The 25,859-nt window shown below is 33.6% G+C and overlaps 1 protein-coding gene across 1 annotated transcript in view; it reads left to right on the top strand.

The window, feature by feature from the left end:
• CARPB (Carbonic anhydrase-related protein B) overlaps window positions 1-25,859 on the top strand; it is a 193,954-nt gene that overhangs the window by 86,340 nt on the left and 81,755 nt on the right. Inside the window, exons 4-5 of the mRNA XM_077431100.1 lie at window positions 195-386; window positions 24,294-24,389. Of these exons, the coding sequence (XP_077287226.1) occupies window positions 195-386; window positions 24,294-24,389 (288 nt within the window). The remainder of the gene's footprint in view (window positions 1-194; window positions 387-24,293; window positions 24,390-25,859) is intronic.

Raw genomic sequence — 25,859 nt, 5'->3', positions numbered from 1 at the left:
AGGCTGATGCCGGACAAAATATTGAGTTTCAAACACACACACACACACACACACACACCTAAATATGTACATAGGTATATACATAAACGGCTGAGGTTTTTCATTGTGAATTGTGATTTATAACGGGGCACACAGCCTCCATTGGAAAGATTTTCATGGCGGTGGCAATTAATCAGGTGGCACATCATTTGCAGATAAATGGTCTGATATCGAACACGGGCCACTCGGTGATATTCACGGTGGAGAACGACACGAGGCACCACATCAACATTACGGGTGGTCCACTCTCCTACAAGTACCAGTTCCACGAAATACACATTCACTATGGACTCCATGACCAGTTTGGATCCGAGCACAGCATCAACGGGTACGCTTTCCCCGCAGAGGTGAGTCTCACTCTTATTTTATACTAAGCCCCCTCACATGCCCACCCACCCCTCTTTGTAGTGTTCTGATTTGTCCAGGATTGTATGGTCTGCTTTCGCAGCCTCTTGTGGAATGGAGTGGTTGTGAATTTTCCAGAAACGATGGACTGTTCTCGAAGGATACTATTTTTTATACCAGGAAGGCCTTACAGGTAAACCCCAATGCGCCTTCCTGACCAATTACACACAATGCAGCATTTTCATTATACAAGTCGCTGAATTACGAGACACTGAAAAACTCCCAAATTAACGAGACATCTATGAATTGTACATATAAATTTTATTGTACATAAATCATACCCAAAAAGTGGTGACATAGTAGGTAGGAAGGTTTTTAGCCCATTTTTAATCGGGAACCGTTTCAACAATGAAATCAGAGAAAATTGGCAAACTCTGATAGGAAACGATCGACCCAGAGTCACAAATTATTTATTTATTTTTTGTTACAAAAATCAATTAATCAAGCACACTCGTCTAACAGATTGCTCCAAAGCGACGAGTGTGCTAAAAAGATTAAGAAGTACAAAAGGTAAAAATACATGTTAAATAAACAAATTATATATACAAATATACAAATTAAAAAAGAAAGGATAACTAAATAAAACATGAAATCATAATAAAAACATAATTAAAAAACACTAACTCAACCATTCTAAATGGTCGCGACCTCCATAACTTAGGAATTGGTGCAGAGAATGAATAGAGACATGACAAATTTTAATGGCACCATCCAGTGAATTTAAGAAATGGAGGCCGCGAGGAATGGGAGAATAACTGAATGCCACAGTTCTAGCCAAAGGAGTGTGAAAAAGGGGTCCATATCACACTCTCTGGAGCATGAAGGCCCAACTCAGCCAGGATAGACGGACAGGAGATACAGTCTCTAAATATGGAAAACAAGAACTTGATGAAGGCAACACTCCTCATGTGGTCAAGAGAAGTGTAGCCGACCATACCCATGACGAATTTTGAAATAAGTATGGGTAAATCCCATATTGCTCCTTATAAAGCAGTCTGAGAAATCGTCAGGTCTGACCAGCAAATAATATACAGGTCTGACCAGCAGCATTACAGATAATTCTTTTCAATCGAGGTCAGCTCATAGGATCGAACCCGGCACCTCTCAGTGTTAGGCAGAAGCTTAACGACCGATCTATGCTGCTGGCTAATATGAAATTTCAATTGTTTATTAACTTACATATATTTTCATTGAAATGAATAATGAATTTCCAATGAAAAATTAAATTATCGAGAAATTTCCCAATGCAAATCCCTCAACCACAGCTTAAGCTTTCGCTTCTCTATATATGTATGTAGATATAGTAAAATCATTGCGATCTCACCGGGATCGAACGAAACAAGCAAAACCAGCACAACACTCGAGTGCTTTCGACGGTTTAAAAATTCAATCCGATCGCAAAAAGACGAATCGGCAAATTCGACTAGGATTTACGATTTTTTGCCTCGAGAACAAAAAGTAACGCGGTAGTTTGTGCGGGTTTTCCACCGACCGGAAAATGGTCCATTCGTAGCACTACATAGAACTGAGCGTGGAGCAATCGTGTGTGGGTAGTGTAGCTTTCGCTCATCTGGGCGAGTCAATTTGTGGCAAGTCGTCCGTAATAAAACAAACAGTCTACGCGCATTATGTTCAATTAAATCAACGCTCTAGGCGCAATCCTTTCCCGGTAGCAAAAACCTTGCAAATTTCAACCGCAAACCCTCCACTACATCCCCTTCAGGAAGGAGGCTGAGCGAGAAGGGGATGTAGGAGGGGCAAACAAACAAACGAGATAATGCCCGAAAGGCAAACTCGACTCTCTCAGACTAAACAAGTTGGTCGTTCATTAGTGATTGGTTTATACTTTGGTCTGTTAGTTTAATAAGTACGAAAACCTAACCCTTTCGGTTTTTTCCACCCCCCGCCGCTCCGATTCTCGTCTCGATAAGCCAATAACGCAAAGTGAACGTTTACTCTGCTGATTTCGGTCTTTTCTTTTGCTTCGGTGTGTTTTGAGGACACTTAATATTCGGAACACGATGAGCCAGACAGACGATACTGAAGCAAATACTTCTAAACGACTCTAGGTATACTTTCTATCGTGATATTATGCCATCTATTTATATGGCAAACTTAATTTGAAATAATGTTGTGTGAAGCATTTATATACATATGTTTATTTAACGTCAATACATATGTACTGTCATGTTCCTAAACGCAGTTTATTTGATTTTGATTTTTAAATGCTTTTTATTATTACGAAATTATGTTCACAATACATCTTATATATATTTTAATAGCTACTGACTTACTGATCATTTTCTATTTTACAATTTAATTAAATTTCGTTAGTAATCATGGTATTATATTATTCTAATGTTAATGTACAGCATAATAGGAAAATAGCTCAAAAATCTATTTACAGTTCTTATAAGTGCTCATAATACATCTAATACATAATATTAATTAAGGACTCTCAAAAGTCGACGGTCTAAAGCACATTGTATTTAGGTAATCTGTGTATATACCTGAAGGGTATAGACATTTTGTTGTAATCACGGAGACACTACACAAGTGTGTCAGTATGGTTATTAGTGATTCTGTCATAGAATCTACTGGTTAGTTTGTTAGTAATGTCTGTAATAAACGGAATATTATATATGGTATGCAGTTTTTTCAAGTTGGTATATATGGGTGTATTATAAATTATTTTTAGGGATTTATTTTGTATTACTTGGAGCTTGGAAAGGTTAGTATTCGAGGCGTTATTCCATACAGGTGAAGCATAGGTTCTTTATGGTGAGTTTAATATGGCAAGATTCGGAACTTGCCTTATTAAACTAGCCAGAAAGATCGAACTCAATTTTAATAATTACCATTTTAATAATTGCATCTGTACACATCGAAAGGTTACTCGTCATCTGATGTGCAATCTATGTATCGTTCAGTCTGTCTGGTGATTGTCGAGCGCTTGCACCGCACCGCAGAATTCACTCTCCGGGGCCTTCGCCCTCGGCGCCTTCGCCCTCAGCGCCTTCGCCCCCTAGGCCTTTGCCCGGGGTCCTTCACTCCCAGGGTCTTCAAATCCTTTGAATCGAAAAAAAAAAAATCAAAAGTGTTGTTTCCAACCAACCAGCCAATGTTACATATACATACATATATACAAAGTTTCTTTCGAAACTATATATTAGATGTAGGTATGTAGTAATATTAAGCGGAAATCATTCGTTGTCAACTATTTACATAAGTGAGACCGTCGAAATTTTGAACATAAGTTCCCCACTTGGGTTTAGTTCGCACAGAATGAATATGAACAAGACCACCGACTTAAACTTTATAGTGTAAAGTTGGTTCTTTGGGGTCCAAATACACCAACCAAGTCCAACCAACACACACACGCGCGTGACTTTCGAGCAACCCCTAACACAACTCGACATTTTTCATCCGTAATTTATTGCACAAATTAAAATTCGATATTCGATAATAATAATTATTCGAGGCGGACGCGCTTTAATTGCACCATAAGTTTCGTCTAATTGAGTGGGGATCCAAGGTTGGGGGAGGAGGAGGGATGGCGGGAAGGGGGGGGGGGTGGAAACCGGAAGGAAGCGATCTCGGCACATCCGTTTCCGGGTCGGTCGTTGTTCGCCAGAGAAGCTCGCTCTGAGGCCAATAAATAAAGCTCACGTCATTAAGCTCGCCGCTCTTCGACGTCTCGAGCTTTCACAAATCAAAAGAGCTTTTGAAGAGAGACGACAAATCCCTCGCGAATCACCGCAAAGATATTGCAGACTAATTTACAATATTACACTCGTCAAAGGAATTATTAATAAGACGTTTGCGTATTACCGCATTGTCTCGGTATTATGATGTTATGCTCTGTGGTACTTGATAAATTTCATTTATACGAGAATTTATGACTTGTGGCACGCGTGTATTTTAATGTGTGGTGAAGAACGTATTTTGAATGTTTACTTGAGATATTTTATTATTATATATTTTTCCTCGAATCATTATATTTGTACATATGTATTAAACAATTCTGTTCACGCGCTTCTCGAAAATGTTCTAGCAATCTTTCCTTCCTATTTTCAAATATAATTCATCTCGCTTATTTATTTATTTATTAAAAAATCACAGACAACAGATGTAGAAATTCATAAAAATAATGAATAAATATAACAAAATAACATCTGAGCCCAATTATAGATTTTTTACAAAATACATAATACAATATCTAGTCCATATAGACAAACTAATGAAAAATAATAGAATTAAAACTAAAATAGGACAAATGCATAATTAGACATAAGGTGATATAATATAATTGTATAAACATAAAGTGATATAATATAATTGGATAAAGAATATATAATAGAAATAGAAACAGAAATGGATCAATCAATCAAGACTCTCGTGATGGCAGTCCTGAATTGATGTAAGGAAATACCAAATAGATCAACGTCATTCAGCTCCCCGTTAAGCATACGATAAACACGCTGTAGATAGGAATATTTAGGGAATTGGTTTTGAAAGGATAAAGTGAAAAGAGTGCAACGTGTCTAGAATACCTAACTAGGATCCTGAAACCAACCTCACTCTGTAAATCGCAACAATCAAGCAAACCATTTAGGAGCTTAAAAAATTAAATCAGCCGATAACTAAAAATAAGTGTATGTGATGTATGTATTTATGCTTATTGTAAAAAACTAAATGTATGTAAGCTTATTGTAAATCATATTAACAATAAGACAACATAACTTCTTATTGAATACTTATCTCGCAGATAAAACCGACTGAGGAGATATACAGTAAAATGTCAGATTTGACATATTTAGCCAAAAATCAATATACATATATCGTGTATTACATTACATGAAGCTAGACGCCAAATTTGAAATTTATATATACATATGAGAGTTAAAACTATGAATATTTAAATATTAGAGATAACGAGAACCTATAGAGCAAGTTTTATAAAATATTGAGTGAATTATAGGCGTTTAAACAATTAAAATCTTATATGGCCATATCAAGGCGAACAGGTTGCAAGACACGGGACGAACGCTTATTAAACGTCAGGAAGGTTTACGGGCCCCGTTTTTTAAACGCGTTGTATACGATATTTTATCTCCAACGTAATGGCAGACGATACATTAACGTATATTGATGACCAAAATGAGCAATATGGCAAAGTATGAAAACGATCGGATAAGATATAAAAATGACCACTAACACGAAAGCCATGTGAAACGTAAAGGAGGTATGTAAAAATAGTGTAGCACCAGTGAGTCGTCGCCTGACAGAAATATTGTAACAGAAAGATTATAAAAGTTTTAATGTTATGAAATTAGTAATATATACATATGTATGAATACCTATACCTTTCCATTTTAAGCTTTTTACAATACGATTATTATATCGCATTACATTCTTACCTTTCAAATAAATGAAACAGTTAAAAAAGCATTCAAAAGTAAATAGTACTCTGATTATAAAATTAATATGCTACGAATGAGAGAGAACAAAGAGAATACATACATGTTTTGGAGTCACTTCTTTTTTGTGCCTAACATAATGTTTACAAATATCAAACTTGTTACAGAAACTTTGTTGATTTAAGTAGTTATCAAAACTATATAAAGGAATAACAAACTAAGAATGTACCCATAATTCTAAAACTCACATTAAAATAAGTGTTATATTTTAAAATGATTTTCGCTATTGGTGCTTTAGTTAGAACTTAATTATTTTAAGTTTTCTTATATTTACATACATACATATATTGAACCAAAACTGGCATTGAAACTATAAGCAATTTATATTTACTTAAGCATAGTACATACATATATGAACCTTTAAAAATAAGCTCACAAATAAAGCCCATGTTCTATCTGTTTATAATTTCTGCTTATAATTAAGAGAAAATACAATTACATCGTATGAAGGAGTCTACCTCACGGGCCCGAATGTGAAACGCCCGAAAACGCAAATATCGGAAGGCAAACATCGAAAATCGAAAGATCTTAAGTCGAAAGTTAAAAAAAGGGTGCATGGTAAACAGTACATACTCACGTACATACTCACTTAATTTGCGCTAGCAGGATACAACAGGAACAAGAGGAACACGCTTTTCCTCCCGTATTCTGCGCGCGCACATTAATACGGGAGGAAAAGCCTGTTCCTCTTGTTCTCGTTGTATCCTGCTCGCGCAATTAATTGAGTATGTATGTTACGTGAGTATGTACCGTTTACCATGCCCTCTTTTTTTTTGATCTTTTGACTTAAGATCATTCGATTTTTGATCTTTGCCTTCCGATATTTGCGTTTTCGGGCGTTTCACATTCGAGCCCGTGACGGAGACCGACAACATATGTATGTACATATATATTATATATTTTTATTCAATAAACTAATCCAAATATACCATTACTTTTAAATGAGCACTACAAATGAATGGATACTCGTACTATCGTGGCTTAAAGTGCATCTATCGATTCTTAGAAGCGTTCGCTTTCGTATTTATAGGACCGTTTGGAGGGTGTTGGGGTTTAATTGCGAATAAATATTATATAAACTTATTAATCGGATCGCGATCGTTGGAATTAACATTTTGAGAGTAGAAATTTCGCAAAGTTCAAATCATATCCGACCAGCCAAGCATCGAGTTCGATGAGAAGGGGAGAGGGAGGAGGGGGTGGAAGGAAACAGAGAAGGAAAAGCGAAGGAGTAAAAGTTGAGCCTTAACTTTAAATCCAATTTCCTTGGGAACTTTTCGCCGAATAGTGTAAATATTTACGAATCCACTTAGCGACCGCAAAATGATCACAATCCTTACCCCACCCACCATCATTACACATGGATAAACTCGGGGAGTATAAAGGATTCTCACCCTAATCCGGATAAATAAATTTGTGTAAAGTCTGCCGATCCGGCTTAACCTCGGCGACGAGATACGAGATGAACTTCTTAATACTTTGAGATCAGCGGAATCAAATTCGAAAGCCGATATTTATTCACAAATACAATATACATACATATGTATGTATGTCTATACATATATTTAAACTTCATATTTGTAAATGAACATAATTTTTTTGCAATTTTTTTCAGTACATAAATGTGACTATAGTGATTTATTAAACGGTTATCTTCAAAGTTTTTCTTTAACCTTTGAAGGACGGAGCGTCGAGATCGAACGAGTGTCCCTAACCGGGGTCGAGTAAGACCCCAGTATTTTTTAATCAAAATACAACTTTTCTCAATACAAACGGGTTCAATATATATCTTATCAATCATTTTATTTATTTATTTATTTATTTATTTAATAGTTTTGGACCATTGTGGCATTACAGGAAGAACCTAATGCGCCACAATGGCCTACATTTGAAAAATATATAAAAACATGATATAAAAACAAGTAAACTGTAAATAAAGGAAAAAAAGCAAAAGCAGAAAACATGGTAAAATAAAATTACAAAAAAAGTAACAAAAGGAAAATAATACATCATTCAGAGAGAAAAAAAAAAATAACAAAAGTGTAAAAATTAAAAATAAAATCCATAAATCCCATTCTTTGTTTACACTGATCAAAATTAAAATAGTATATAAAAATGTACAAAAGAGAAAGAAAAAATAAAATAAAATAAAACAAAATATGAATAAAAAATAAAATCACAGCGAGGCCCAAATGGAAGAGAGTAGATTAAGATTCCACTCATTCATCACATTCAAATTAAGAAAGTAATGATGAGCGCAGGTTACCAGATAAATATGTTAAGATAATATCCGACAATCTACGCTCCCCAAGGTGGAAAATATCACATTCAGGGACAGCAGCAACGATTTCATTGAGAAGTCGAATAGCTCTTGGAATAGGAGCCATTCGAAAAAGAACTGTGCGAGCAGCAGGTACAACCATTAAATGATGATGTCTACCACGCACATAATTATTAGGGACATAAAGTCCCAACTGTTCCAGCAACAACGGGCATGACGTATTACCACGCAATAGCTGGAGAACGAAACGAATTAACGAGAAGTTTCTCCGAAGTTCAAGGGAATTATACCCAAGCATGCCCAAAAGGAAAGGAGTAGGATAGAGATATGGGTAGTACCCATACTCTTTCTTATAAAGAAAACGAAGAAATGCTTTTTGCACTTTTTCTATAATAAGAGAGTAGTTTGCTTCGTGCGGATTCCACACAATTGCATTATACTCTAGCTTACTTCTAACAAGCGAGTTGAAAAGCAAGCGAGAAGACAAGGGGTTGGAGAATAATCTAGCATATCTCAAGACAAATCCAAGTCGACGAAAGGAAACGTCAGCGATTGTCTTGATGTGGTTGTGAAAGGTGAATTGAGGATCAAAAGTGATACCCAAGTCGACCATTGATTCCACGCGCTTCAACAATACGGATCCAATGGAATATCCGTGACAATAGAGCGAATTCGCACGTCCATAACTCATAATAGCACATTTACTAGTATTCAGTTCAAGCCCTAAACTGGAACTGAACTCTAAAACAGCGTTAATATCAGCTTGAAGGAGAGAGGCTTGCCTCTCATCCTTAACAGCAAAGAATAGTTTAACGTCGTCAGCAAACAAGAGACATGAAGCATTGCGTAGTACTTTTGGGAGGTTATTAATGACTATTGTAAATAGTAAAGGGCCTAAGGTGGACCCCTGAGTTACACCAGATCGCGTAAAAAATGAAGGAGATTCATAAATACCATATCTAACAAATTGCTTCCTATCACTAAGATAAGAAGCAAAGAGTTTAAGAAGACGAGGAGAAAAGCCCACTTCAGCTAATCTGATCATAAGAGCGTCATTGTTGACAAGATCAAATGCTTTTCGAAAGTCAAAGTAGGCTACATCAACTTGTTGTCCACGGTCAACTTTAGACATGGTATAATATGAAAAGCAGGCAAGATTAGTGGTAGTGGAACGACATGGTGAAAAACCATGCTGCTCATCACACAACAATCTTTTGAACTGCAAAAGAATCAAACGGTGAAGGATATTATCGAAAATTTTGGGAATAGCCGAGATGATAGCAATAGGTCTGTAATTTTCAACCTCATTTTTAGAGCCACTTTTATGAATGGGAATGACTCTAGATAATTTCCATTTTTCAGGATAATTACCAGAATCCAGAATAAGGTTAAAAATAAACTGAAGAGGCTCTAAGAGCGAATTACAGCATGCCTTTAATACGTCAGGGGGCACACCGTCAGGCCCAATTTTATATACATCAACATAAAAAAGCTTTCGTCCTATAGCATGTTTTTGACTAGTTTTGTATTAAAAAATAGCGACAACCATCAACATGCAAACGCACATGGGTAAGGCCAACAGGCGACTGCATGACTCAATAGCCACGCGCCTAAATCGACGAAAACAATAGCTTATGAAAATATAGCTGTCTCTTTCTCTCGCATTAATTCATCGATCAACAAGAATATGCAAGCGAACAGTCAAAAACATGACTTATCACTACCGCCTTTAAATCATACTTTGGAACGTCGAAATGTATAAATGTATTTTTTTACGATGTACCCCTTTTATAAATCATACAAAATCTATTAAAATAAATTATTTGTAGTTCATTCTAAGAATACAATAAATATTGGGTGTATTGCGTTGAAAACCACATAGTTATTACGAAAAACGTAAAAATGGGGGCCCTTGCATACCCCACTTCGATGAGGGAGGGTTTAATAAATTACACATATTACAAGCAAACATCTCTTTTTTATTTAAAAGTTTGTTTAAGACAATTATTCGTAAGTAGCACTCTAAAATCTATAAAAAAATATTCTAAAAAAAAAATTGGATAACTTTTTGCAATAACATGGTATATTCAACAACTAGAATGTTGTCTTTCAGCGTTTGTCAATTATTTATACTTGCTTTTATTTTAAAATATCCCCAAATAAAGCAATAGAGTGGAGTTTGATTTACTGGAATGGAAATCAATTGATTTAGCCCATTTCCTGGGTGTAATAAAAAGTTCGTTTGATAGCTTGTATGAGATTTGGTGCAATTATAATTCATTCAAACTAAGCCATAAAAATTATGAATAAATTTCAAGACCACATTATAGTTAATCGAATAATTCTAGGCTAATGAAATCTCTGTAATTGCATTATTAATTTTTCATTCTGTTGAATGTATAATCACAAATCTGACTTCCAGAAACATATGTACATATGTACGAACATAAATTTTTCGAATTTTTCTCATAAAAAATATATTTGTTTTATTTACGAAAAATTTTCAATTTAATATTGGATCGCCCTTTTTGATAGTCTACACCAATTAGTTGGGATCGATTTCCTCGATGTTTGGCAAGGGAGTCGACGTGCTTTTGATTCAAAAGACCACTTTGCCGACAATAGTCATTGAGGAATTATCTCGATAGCCAATTATTTGATGGTTGATCGATGCAAGGGTTGATTTCGAGCACCTTTGCTCAAATACCATCAAACCTTCGAATAGATTACGACATTCGAACCCACAAATTGCATTTAATATATATTAAACCATTTAGTATAAAATGTACGACCGTCGTGGCGTGGCTTCGATTTGGGCACTGTGAATTATAAATCCGTTTCAATGAAACGAAATTGAATTAAATAATTTATAACGACATTTCAAAACTGAATTAGGGTTTAACGGATACTCGGATGAATTCTTTGTTACATTAATTGGCTTATAATCTTGTTAATTTCTTTTGTGGGTGTCGTAACGAGATTTTCTCCAGATTTTCGCACCCGCCACGGTGCACTGTAGGCTTAACGAGCGGCAATAGCGCATGTTTTTCCGAAATTTTCCGGGCCACTTGGGAAGAGGGGGGTGGTGGAAAGCTCGCAGACGGTTTTTCTTTTAAGTACGGTTCAAATTATTCGAACTCGCCTCACGCAAAAGGTGAACTCGCTCCCAATGAAAACAAAAACAGAGTTTGGCTGCAAGGTTTAATTAAACGCATTCGACCGAATCACATCTGAAGCCTTTTGACGTTTACCCAAAATTCGGATTGTATAAAAAGTTTGAAAGTTCGAAAACACTCCCAGGAGAAGTGGAGGCATTTACAATGGGCATAGATGTTCTATAAAATTATTTTATTTTTATTTTTTTTTATTTATTTATTTTTTTTTATTTATTTATTTGGAAAATTTACAGTTTATTAAGTTACATAGATTGATAGTAAAAAAAATATAATTATGTTAAGTAAACCATTAATAATTTTCACATATAGGTAAAAAAAAGAAAAGCTCAAACATTTAAAATAAGAAAAGAGTAGGAAAATAAAGCACATGGAAATAAGGAACATGGAAAGTACACAGAATAAAATATAGCAATGTAATAAAAATAAGATAAATTGTAAAACGTAAATAGAATTGGCAATTGATGAGTACGTAGTGATAGACGTGTAGATATCCAGAAGCATAAATATCAGCAGTTATGTGTATATGAATATAAATATACACATACATACTTGCATCCATAGAAGCGATACGGAATTACCGAGCAAACCATCACTCGTGATACCAATTGAGTTAAAATAAAATTAATAAAGCGAATTATATAGTTTTTTGGCAAGTATTTGTTCATAATATAATAATAAACAATGATTTAGATGACAATTGACGATAGAATTGAAAATAAAGTGCGTTTAGAAATATAAGAAAGAACCAATAATTAATAATGAAAACAAAAACCATAATATATGGGCAGAATTGATAGAGTGCGTAAAGATAGACGTATAAGCCTACATGCGTAGGTAAGCATAGACATATGTATACAAATGAACATGCATCAATAATTATAAACAAAGATATAGAACTATTATTCAAATAATAATCATTGATGGTAGTAAATGAATCTGAACATATATTAACAAAGTGAAATATGGAATTAACCAGTTTATATTCTTTAACAATAATATTAATATTAAGACAATAATCAATAATAGAAGTGAAACTATAGTTATAAATAGAGCAAAAAGTATGGAAGAAATTACAGTAAAAAATGTAATTGCATGTACAAGTATATGTAATTATAAATGAAGATATAGAATCAATTATCAAACAACAATTATTGATGATAGCAATTGAATTGAAATAAGTATTAGTAAAATAAAATATGGAATTAGTTAGTGTATATTCTTTGATAATAATATTTATATTCAAATAATTATTATTAATAAAAGTGAAAATATAGTAAAAAATATGGTGGAAAATACAGTAAAAAATAAAGTAAGAAATGTAGATATAAAATATAGAGAAGAGAATAACAGGATCGGTAAATATAATTATCACATAAAAGAGAAGGTAAGAAAAATATAAATAATTAGAATTGATTGCTTATTCATTGAAAAAATATTTATATAATCTTTTTTAGGTCGTCCAAAGTCTTTATGTGTAGAATCTTTGAAGTGGAGTTTTTTCTTAAAAGTATGTTTGAATTTCTTACCCAGACGTATTGAAACCCCTTATCTTTAGCATAGGATTTTGTTTTGGTCAAAAGTTGTTTATTGGCAATGGTTAATTGATCATTTATGTAGATTTTGGTATTATCAACACCAACACCTATATCATTAACTGTGAGATTCTTGTGTTTACGGGTAGTCGCAACAAAGTCCTCTTTAATATATCTATCGATGAAGCTCACTACAAGTAGTTTATCCGAAGTGCGGGTGGGAACTCTTGTGATATAATTAATTTCTGATTTTGGAATATTACAATTTACAGTTTTGGAGATCGAGTCAAAAATATTAAAGACGTTTTCATTATTTTTACAAGGGATTCCTTTTATTTCAACATTGTTGAGCCTTAATCTCTGTTCATTGCTTGCGATTTTATTTTGTAATACATCAACAATATTCTGAAGTGACTCGATGTCTTTCACTTTATCCTCTACTGCACTTATCCTACTTTCGGCCTCAATAATCTTTGAACTGTTAAATTCACATGTTGCTTTGAGGTCGCTAATATCAGTTTTTATCGTTTTTATGTCCTCTGCAAGCGACGGCAGGCATGATATGTTACGTTTGATATCAAGGATCTCCTTAAGTAGTGTACCCAATGACGGCGAAGGTGACTCGGTCAAAGACTGAGGACTTTGTGGATTACGGCATCGTGGACACTTCCATGTAGCCCTTTTAGTAGCTCCCAATCTATTGTAGCCGCCTTCAGTAATTTTGGCACAATTAAAATCGTAATGCCTCTTACAATTAGCACATTGAACACCATTAGAAAATTGCGTTTCACAAGATGCACAACACTGCATGATTGCCAAATTGAATTGAACTAAAGGTTGACAATCTATGAAATTCACTCTGCGAACGAGAATGTATGGACTACCCACTTGAAACTTGAATTTATATTTTTTGTAATTATTATGAGTATATTGAGTATATTTTATAAGTACGAATTAAAAATAGCACAACAGGAACAAACTTTGCTGACAGATTTTTTTTTTTTTTTTTTTTAAGACCGTTTAGGTACTTTAATTAAATATTATTTATGGAAGAGCTAATAACGGTGCGAATGCGTCATCGATCGACAACATTAATTATACATTAATTTATACATATGTATATTAGAAATTTGATTGGAGCTTTGATATTTGAAATATATTTTAATAAAATTCGAAATCAAACGGCTTTAATTTGCATTTGAATGTAAAAAGTCACTGGCCAAGATATGTACAATTACCTTTATAAAAATTAATGTCACTATATAAAATTTCATCCCCAAGATTTTTTTATAATTTCTTTTGCAGCGGAAAGAGTCACATTTCCGCTCGCCTGCAACCCCATTTTCTTAATATGAAAACACTAAAAAAACGAAATAGCGTACAAGTGATAAAAGAAATGTGAACATTTCGTTTGCGAATTAGTACATAAGCCTCCGAAGACATTTCTTATTAGCGGGTGCATTAGACCGCCTTTTACGAGAGACCCCTCTTCCCATTTTCCCGGACAGACATCCCTGGCAGACGGGTCTCTCCCACCCCCCCGTTCCCGAAATCCCCGAAACAGCCCTTTCCAGACGGTGTATATTATACGACGCTAAGCCCGTTTCGCAATTTTCGCATTACCCACCTGATCCGATGTGTCATCGTAAAAGAAAGACGGAAAGTGAATTATACTTTTGCACTCGATGGCCGTAAACGTCACCGGTCCCGGATTTCCACCTGAGGGTCCCTCACACCCTTCGATCAAGGGGGTGGAATTTCCACCCACTCACCCTCCACCTCGGCGCCTTTTACTGTGCCGTCCGTAAAAAAATTGGGGAAGGAAAATACATAGACGTCTATCTTTAGAGGCGCAATGTGGAATAAGAAGAGGTAAGTAAAAAGAGCGGTAGATGACATTTTCAACCTTTAAGATTTTGATGCCCATAAAAGAGTGTGATTATATATTCCAATAATGCTTTGCACCTCATTGAAATTATGAGGCGTTTTCTATTACTATCACTTATGTAGTTAGTTAGGTGAAATTCCTAACCGTTCCAAATTTGTGATTTCTATTCATCTTATGAAGAAATAAGGAAATGTTTCCAACATTAAACCAAAATTACATCGAAATCATCTCTCAAATTGATTTGATGACAACTAACTATCTAAGCACACCTTGCACAGTTTTAACAGTTAAACAGTTATAGCAGTTACTATTTTCACTCATATAAACTTAGTATGAAAAGTAGGAATTGCAATATCGGTATACCAATTTACCGGTAAATCGATAAATAGCGATTAATTTTAAAGTTTAACGGTAATTACCGGACACTATTTTACCGCAAATTCAGTACGTAAACACGCATTTAATTGCATAATATTACATTAAAAGTCGATGCAAATGGCGTATTGCGGATTAGGTTGTCTGGAATTTGTTTATTTCCAGTATTATGAAAGTGTGGCAATTTTAAATTGATAAATTCACTGGCAACACAGACCAACCAAATCGTAATAAATGAGATCAGACGGTTGTTTCAAATTATGATCGAAACTTTCAAATGATCCAAGCTTTTAATAAATAAATATGATTGTTTAAAATTAGTTTACCGGTTTATGAAATTTGACGGTTAATTAAAATCCCTAATGACAGGCACTCACTCTTTCTCATATACATTTTTAATTCACTAATAGATAGCGTTGGGAATTGTAGCCTTTTGGCCAAATGTCGCTTTGCACACAACTGTCAAAAGTTTGAAGTTCTTGTGGTGGTGGAATTTTAAAGTATGCAAAGTTGTAATGATAAAGTAATAAATAAGAATAAACTAAGTGTGGTAGAGCATATTGAATTTCAATTTATATACAATATTTAATTTCAATTTATTGTTGTAAATAAATATCAATTTAAAACACTTTTAGTCACCAGTTATCGTTTGCGTTCTGTGGTATTGAAAGTAAATTTTAATAGAAGTATATATTATTGTTATATTATTATTATGATATTTTAAATAATTTTAGACTATCCATGATGGAATTTGTAAAATCGAAAAAAGGAAAAGAAGAAGAGATTAAAATACAAATTGATTTTGGAGTTTTGTATATTTTAAATTATAATTATTGATAACTGATTTTTTATTATTGGTTATTGATTATTTATAAAGAATCTGATATATGTATAATTAATATCTGTATTTCTGAATCTGTATTTTTCTGGCTGAAATAAATTAGCATTGGTACTGACTTTTTATTAGAGATACTGTCAATTTTTATAAAATATTTTTATCCTTGACGGGGAGAGGGTTATTTGCACGGGGGTTAATGTCGAGGGGGTTTTTGACCGGGGATATGTGTCCGGGGGGTATATGTCTAGGGGGGTAAGTGTAAGTAACTCTTAAACTGTAATAAAAATTAAATATAATATTACATTAAGATCAAAAACCTTTGCATTCTGGGGAGTGGGATAAGATCAATAGATGAATTTTTACACTATTTAAAATTTAGGAATGTTTTAGTTACCAAGAGATATGTAGGTCCTTAGTTGAGTTTTTTTGTAAAGCGGAAATCATATAATTTTAATTAAAGCTAAATCTTTTAATTAAAATTTCATCATACATTCCATCGAAGATATATAATATGTATTATCACACGTGTAGTGTTATTCACAAAAGGAGAATTCACTCACGTCGAGCTCGACGGCCAAATTTATAACGAGAGAGGCAAAGTTGAGAGGAGTTTATTTTTGTCTTGCAAACGTTTCACATTTTGAATTTTTGATTCGACAACTTCGAAAATAGGCGTGCAATGTCTTCAATTCTCTCTCCAGTTGGAAGTAACGTGAAACGCCTGGCATTCGGAAATACAACGGGGATAAAGTGGGTCACGCTAGGCGAAACACGTCGATGATTTACCACGTGGTTTTGACGTTTAATCCAAATCCTGCCCCGTGTGTGTTTTTTCTCGTTCTTGATTTTATTTTTTTTGTTTAAATGTCAATTTCGTACGTGGAGGGATACGGAGGGAGTGTTCACCTGCCATCGACACGCGATCCTTTTCCTGACAATATTCATACACCGTGTTTCAAATTCTATGCATTATTGTATGTAGTATCTAGATGATTCAACAATAAAATTCGAAACCTTCGTATGTAATTCTTTTGATTTATTTCTATGACATGTCAATTGTTTTATACTAGTAAAGATCCTATTACAGCAATACAATGCATGTGCATTTTCAACTTCCTTCAGTAGAAAGATTTGTATCTATGTACATACATACATACACCCAAAATATTTCTGACAAAAACATAAAAAAACGTCGATTCTCTAGAGTTTTAAGTACTACTTCCAGTTGAGGTAAAAATATTCTAAAAATATTAGGTTATGAAATTTATAATTTCTATTACATATAAAAAAATTCAGTCCGATTCAGTTAGCGGTTTGGGAGATAATTGAATTCAAAAACTTAAGAAACGCGTCTAAAACGATATTTTTTCTCCATCGTAATGGCGAAGGATACATTTACTTATATTGATGACCAAATTGAGCAATATGGCAAAGTATGAAAACGATCAGATAAGAGGCAAATCTTTTCCTGAATTGTAATCGTGAAGTATAAAAGAGGTATGTAAAAAAAAGACACCTATAAGGGGAGGTACCATTTCCGGTCAACTTAAAAATGTCAATAAGAATTTCAGTAACCAATACCAAGTTTCAGTTCGATAGGACTAACGGTGTTCAAAAAATCCCCAAAATACACAGACAAACACACACACATTTTCTAGATCGATTCCGAGCTCGAATCAGTCAAAATTGATTGGAATTGGAATTTTCGCATGATCACAAAACTTCATCTATTGTTACTACGTACATAGATAAATTAAAAATACATGTTAATTTTCTAACATAAATATTCAATAGTATACTTATTCATAGAGAACTGTTACTAAACCGTATGATGTATATATATATTTACGTACGTATTCAGTTCAATTAATCGAATTGTATGACAATAGACAGTGCTCGAGACGATATACATATCCTATATACTCAAGTGCAGTAAGTACATATCTAGCTGCGGTGAAATTAAGCACTAGATCAAGACACGGATGGGATACGTAGAGTTTCTTCAAACATACTTACACTTACCTGTTAGTTAAGTAGACAGCAAGCAGGCTACGGGACACACGGAGAGAGAGATAGAGAGAGAGAGACTCGGTTGGATCGGGCCTAAACACAATTAATGGGCCGGGCAAACTTGGTCGGTGGTTTGTGCAGCTGACTTCTTCCTCGAAGGGGTGGTAGAATAGACTGCTTACATCCCCCCATGGAAACCAACCCCTTCGCACCTCAGGACAAGTTCCTCGGCGGCCGCGAGCTATCCGTGATTTACTACCGGCTTCGTTCCGAGAAATAGCGTCGGCTTTGCGAAACCGATTCCTTCTCACATAAAAGATATAAAACGGTTCATTACACTCATATTTCACACCTGAGAACCTCCGCTGTGTGAAACAGTGAACTAACTTCGATTTTGATGCAAACACGATGATTGAAATGGCCTAAGGCGGTCTATGCCAACGTGTTCTAACTTGTTGGGCCATTTCTTTTTGTTTTTAAATAAAATTCAATTGACATATTTCAAATTGGAATTCTAATACTAACGGTATTAATTGCAACTATTAATTTTTATATATGCGAAAGCAATACTTTGTAATTACTGCCTTTTTGAAAAATAGGAAGTTCTCGCCTTTAACATTTTATTTTTATTTTTTTATTTTTAAATGCTTTTTATTATTACGAAATTATGTTCGCGATACATCTTATATCTATTTTAATAGCTACTGATCTACTGATCATTTTCTATTTTACAATTTAATTTAATTTGGTTAGTAATCATAGTATTATATTATTCTAATGTTAATCTACAGCATAATAGGAAAAAGAGCTCAAAAACCTATTTACAATCCTTATAAATGTTCATAATAGATCTAATACATAATATTAATTAAAGACTCCCTAAAGTCGATGACCTAAAGCAGATTGTGTTTAGGTAATCTGTGTTTATACCTGAAGGGTATAGACATTTTGTTGTAATCACCGAGTCTCTTCACAAGTGTGTTAGTATGGTTATTAGTGATTCTGTCATAGAATTGAAATTACTGGTTAGTTTGTTAGTAATGTCTGTAACAAACGGAATATTATATATGGCATGCAGTTTTTTCAAGTGAGTATATATGGGTGTATTATAAATTATTTTTAGGGATTTATTTTGTATTACTTGGAGCTTGGAAAGATTAGTATTCGAGGCGTTATTCCATACAGGTGAAGCATAGGTTACTAATGGTAATATGAGCGCGCGATATAATTTTATTTTATTTTGAGTTGATAAAGAACTATGGCGATTAAATATTGGATATATTGAGGATATACCCCGCATCGCCTTGCATTTCGCTGCCTCAATGTGAGGTGCCCATCTCATTCTTTTATCGAACGTTACTCCTAAATATTTTATTACTGACTGCCATTTCAGACTTTCTCCAGAGGGGATTTTCAGATCTGAACTTGGCTTATGCTTTCTAACACTAAAGAACATGAACATGAAATGACCAGTGGCATAGATTTATCGAATACAACTAGACTGTGAGTTAGTTATTTAATACAATAAGTCAGTAAAAATTGGACAAAAAAAAAATATAACATATAACCAACAGCGTGGACTAGTGGGTAGCATGTATGATTTCGAACATTGTGGTCACGGGTTTGAGACCCACTGGTTGCTGCTGGCCAAACCTTGATTTGTGACTCCAGTTTGATCGTTTCCTTTACCAATTTATCAGATTTCATTGAAACGGTTCCAACAAATTGGCAGCCTCTCCCCCCATTTCTCGCAATTTTCGAGCTATTGGCATCTCGAATTTCTCGAATTGGTATAAAAATGCAATTTCAATTTTTCCATAAATGTCTCACAAGTTTTAAGTTTATACGTTTAAGACGACTTCTATACTATATATATATATGTATATGTATATCGATGTTTGTAATTGGCCAGAAAGGCGCATTGGTGTTTACCTGTTAGGCCTTCCTAGTTTATGTATACATGTAAATTAAATAAAATAAAATATCAAGCTCAATAGAACTTTATATTTCAAACTATGAACCGACAAATAAACTAACCATTTAATTTTCCTGGCCGTTTAATATAATCAACTGATAAATCAACATACAATTATACTTGACTGACCACATATTTCAATTACTGATATTGTGTCTACTTAATCAAATGTACCGATCATTTATTTAATCAACTAACCATTTATAATAATACATAATCAAAAAAAATTAAGTCACTGAATAATTATATATAGGACTTGTTTTATTTAGATATATGTATGATATGATCAAATCTTCACCAAAAAAAAGAACATTCAATTATAACAATTTCAAGTGACTTAATATATCATATATTTAAAAATCAAATTGAATTATTTATGCTATGATTTGTATTTAACATCGATAATATTTCAAATCTAACAGATTCAGGTGGAGTTCTATCGAAATTTTTTTTCTATCTGTATCTATCACAAAAATGTTTATTTTAAATCAAATATAATTGACGTTAATATTGTTACGTACGCCGCGGATTGCACTTAGACCAACGGATATCTGTTATCGGATTAACTAAATGCATGCACTTACTTCCAAAGATTATATCTGGACTCTAAGTGCATTTAGGCTAAACAATGACCGTTATTAGTTATTTCTCAGTATCGGTACGGGAAGACCCAATGTCTTGGAAATACATATCCGAATACGTGACTATACAACAGGTAAACAGATTAGGCGTCCTGAGAGATCTACCCTTTATAAGGCGGTACGTAGGCGATATAATTCATTCTGGACGGAGCAGTGACAGTGTGTGTAACTCCTTAATCATCAATAAATGCTGTGAAACGACTGTTGGCCTTTGACTTGGATCCTCCACCCACCCCTACGCAACAATATCATGAAAAGTTTGCACATATCTAAATTGTTGTTGCTGACTTTACATGAAATTGCGATGGCTTTGATTGGTCATTCTTCTTTTAATACTTACACAATTAAAAGCAAACTTTAAATACTATTCAAAACTGATAAAACTCTATAGGAATGTATCTAGTCAAAATGTTATAGCATTATAGTTTAACAATTGTACAAAATCGAAACATTCATACATACGTTCCGTCATCAATAATAAAACGCACGGCTTACGGAAAAGCTTTTCGCGTACTACTAAAATTTTCACGCCCTCCCAATGTATTACTTATTTTTCAGTCGAATTGCTTTTTCTTCTTGCGCTTTTTTCCCTCTCCCCATCGTCTTCTAAACAATATTCTTTCCTCGAGAAACAAATACGCTTATTCTTGTATTCGTGATGTATTCGCCCGGGAAAGTTTGATACGATGATACTGTGTGCTCCAGTCACTTTTCGCTTATATCCGAGTTCACTATAGCGCTCAGAGGGAGGGCATTATGTAAACACCAGTTGGAAACGAGTTCGGAGAAGAACTTAAGCTCCTATCCCCCTCAAACCTACCCCTGAGGGACCTCACGCAACTGTTGCCTTTTGTTTGCAAAGCACACATTGATACACGCGGCCAGAGAGTGCGAGACAAACTCTCAAAACATTTTTTTAACAATTGCGTGGCGAAACGCAATTAACACCATTCTATCCATAATGGTCAAGTATGTAATTTTGAGTACTGTCGTTTACATTCAAGGCAACTACCGGTCGAGAAATAGGCTTGATTCATGCTTACAGTTAAAAAACCGTTCATCTACATGCTATTTATTATCACCAAGAAGATAATATGGAGCAGTATTATAGATTAACGCTCTTATGAAAAATTCTACCTGATTCTATTCAGGTAGAGAAATAATATCAAATAGAGAAATAAAATCTCTAAAATCTATGGTAAAATTGATTAAAATCTGTTACACTGACACTGTTCAAAAGTTGGCAAATCTATTATAATATGGGAACTAACTTTTTGGTGGGATAAAAATAACTAAAATGATCAGTTAAAAATTAAGATTAATGATTAGTAATTTATTAAATAAGTGATCAGTTAAATAGTATAAATGATCAGTAAATATTCATTTTTCGATCAGTAAATATCAATTTTTCGATCGGTAATTAATTAAATAGGTGATCAGATAAATAATATAAATGATAAGTAAATTTTTGACAGTTGGATGATAGCGCGTCGCCCATCTTAGATCTTAGCCGCCAACACTTATTTATTTAAGGGTCAGTTTAGGTTAGGTTAAGTTAGGGTTGGCCTTATTCATTTTAAATTAGGTTGTTAGGGTTGGTATTTATTAATTTAACAGACACGCGAGAACTGAGACAGTGAGATTAAAATGAACCTGGTGCCAGGGGCGAGGACAGAGGGGTTGAAAACGGAGAGGGGGTCAATATTTGTTTATGAATGATGTTCAAGTTGTTAAAGCCGGGTCAAACACATATCCGAGAAAAGGCCAGTCCAAGGGAAAAAACAAAAATCAGGAAGCCAGTAGCGTCAGCAAGTGAAAGAAAACCAGTTGAAAAACGAATTCGAAGTCCAGGAGAAAAGCGAGAAATTAAAACACCAGTGAATGTCAGATTTTATCAACGCGTGGTCCGGCGTAAACAAAGAAACGCACGCGGGTGGGGAGTACACTACCGAAAACGATCCGATATGGAAACATTGGCTCTACTTTATATGTCAGAATATGTAAAACTGATCGTTTCATAGAATAATTGATCATTTATTTTAAAATCTTATCATTTAGTATTATATACTGATCATTTCGGTTTAATTGTTGCTCGTATTATTTACATATTTATCATTATAAATTTATAACTGATTACATAGCAACTGATCAATACAAACTGATCATTTATTATATTCATTGATCAATCAATTTTTTTACCTTCCCTAAAGTTTTTTTTTACTGATAAATAGAGGCTTTTATATTACAAATACTGAAAAAGTAGAAATACTAGGCCTTTATATAACAAAAACAACTAGTATTATATATGTATATGTAGCTAATAAGATGCAATTTAAAAACTGTGGATTTAAAATTTAATAGATATATAAATTTGCCGAATTTTTAGTTTTGTGTCATATTTGCTATATCAATAAAAGTTTAAAAATTGTAAAGATATTTTACATATATGTATATGTATGTAAATAGATAAATTCATCTCAACTAATAGATTATTTCATCTGATATATGTATGTAGATGTCCTCTACGATTTTATGGCGAGAAAAACGGCAATTAATCTTTAGATATTAAAATGATTATTAATAATGCACATTTCCTGAGTGCAACTTTTTAATTTCCAAGAAATTAAGACAGATGCGACTTATCAGCAGTGAGATAGTACGACAGTAAATGCGAAAGTTTTCGCATAGAGATAAATTCATTTCTGCAAACCCCTTTAATAGTTTATGCAGTTTATAAAGTTTCACATTAAAAATTAAAACCTTTTCCTTCCATACATATACATGTATGTATATTTTAGGCTGGTTTTTTTTATATTTTAATTTGAATTTCGATCGTTTTCGACCCAAGCAAATCGTCGAAGAAATCTCAATTGCACCATAACGGAATTTTCACCCGGAAAAACTGTTATGTTTGAATCGTTCTCCACAATCAATGTTGGGGAAATGGAAAGAAAGCAGGTGTCAATAATTACGTTTAGGCGCGAACAAACTTTTGTCATTATTTTAACAAAGTGTTTCGGAACATTGTTACGAAATACCCTTTCGGGTCATTGGCGTACAGTCCTCCAAATACAAATACAGTCCACTGAACGATTTTCCCGAAATGGAAATGAATTCAAATTTCAAACTGCTATTTTCAAGTACGCGTTAAATATTATATATAACACGTGGCGTATTTAAGTTTTGAAATTGATGCCTAGTGTGTTCCATTCTATCACCTCCTATGTTATTCTATGTTTAATTAATAATTAAAATCAAATTTTCAGATGTTATTCCGTAATAATATATCGACTGGCTATATAATATTGCCAGTGCCAGTTTCATAACCTGAGCATATTAATGTTTAGGTTATGAAACTTTATACTTACGTAAGCATTTTAAGTCAAATAGATTTACCGCAAATGTACATACATAATTTACATGTATATGAAAATATTAATACACATATATCCGTATGGAAATACTATTTCTTGTATACATATGTATTTAGTATAGGATTTAGTCGCAAACAAACGAAACAGCAAATGCATCTAGCAATTCGGCGTCACATATTCCAAAACGGGATGGCTAAATAATTAACCCCTCGACTGTCTGGATCCCGATTAGTCGGCATAATTGTCAAATGCATTGTCATACGTTTGTCATTGTTTCAGATTCAAATATTCGGCTTCAACTCGCAGCTGTACTCCAACTTTTCGGAAGCACTGTATAAAGCTCAAGGCATTGTCTCCGTATCTCTCCTGCTGCAGGTGAGTCTTGAATTTTCACTAAGCTTCATTTTAAACTGTTGTTTTGTGTGTAATATTTTCTAGACAATTTATATTTCGACTTTTATTTGATGCAATTGAATATGATAGTTTGTAATGTGTGTAACTAGAGTGGTAGGGGTATAACGAGACATTGCACAAAGGCTGATTGCTTCGGCAACTGCTTGCAACGATGAGCCGATGCACAAACTTGCGAATTCAAAGTTTTGCCACGAGACCAACTTTGGGTTATGTCAAATGTAATTCGAAATTAAATGAACATTCGAAATCTTGCTTGTTGTGAAAATTCATACGATCAATAGATACGCGATCGAGAAGACGATATTGTTTGATATCAAATAATATTTGCTTCATTTTATTACATCTTACATATGTATCAAACCCATTTACTTTATATTTTCGTGCATTAATGTTGAAACTTTGATACGAATATTTTATATTTTTGAATGCATTTTTTTACATATAAAAAGAATAGAGGAGCAGACGTTTTTAAAGTGGCGTGTTTGAATTCAAGTATGCCTCTTCGCATTTGGAAAATATTTCCACTATATGTCACAGAAATTTTCCTGAGAAATGTCGTATGGAATAGAGACTTCCGTTACCTTCTAGTGGCAAAACAATGAAAATAAACTGGACTTCAAAATCGATAACGTGAATTTTTATTCATTTTATTATACATATTTATATCTATATATGTACACGTATATTTGGATCTCTTTTCCCTTGAGATTGTTATTTATTGTTATTTAACCAGCAGAATAGACAGTGGTTAGCTTATAATAATTTAAACAAAGTATCACGGGTTTAAATTCCAAAGGTTTCTGCTGGCAAGACCTTGGATTTGTGACTCCAGGTCGATCCTTTCCTATCAGAGTTTGCCAATTTATCTGATTTTCATTGAAACGTTTCCAAAAAATTGGCAACCTTACCAATTTCCTAGCAAAATCTCGAGGTTTCAGCAATCTTAAATTTCGCTTGACCATAAATGTCTCTGTGGATGTTAATTGATATGTATTTACTTTGTATAATACTTATAACACTTGTATCGAATATACAATGTTTCTGGCCAGGAATGTGCAATAGGATTTCCTGCCTTCTTGGAATAAATTAAAAATAAATATTTCTTTTATAGATAATACGTCATCATCAGATAAAGAACTTTGAACCTTAATAAATCACCCCTTTCCGAGCAAAAAAAAAACAATTTAATACTACTTCCAATATTAATATCATAAATTAATTCAGTGTATGGGAAAAAAATTTCACAATTTCTTCAAACTAATTGATTGTTTTACAATTGAAGTCACTTTCTGTTAGTTATTAAAATAAGATATAATACATATATGTATGTATTTATTATGAAAAAATCATAACTTTTTTTGCAGTTTGATAACTAATATGATAACCTGCATACTTCTAAAACCACTCAAACGTCTTAACTTATGTATGTAC

Source organism: Arctopsyche grandis, chromosome 5, assembly GCF_051622035.1.
Source record: "Arctopsyche grandis isolate Sample6627 chromosome 5, ASM5162203v2, whole genome shotgun sequence".
NCBI lineage: Eukaryota > Metazoa > Arthropoda > Insecta > Trichoptera > Hydropsychidae > Arctopsyche > Arctopsyche grandis.
The sequence above is the reverse complement of the archived record's forward strand: the minus strand, read 5'-3'. Positions and strand labels throughout refer to the sequence as shown.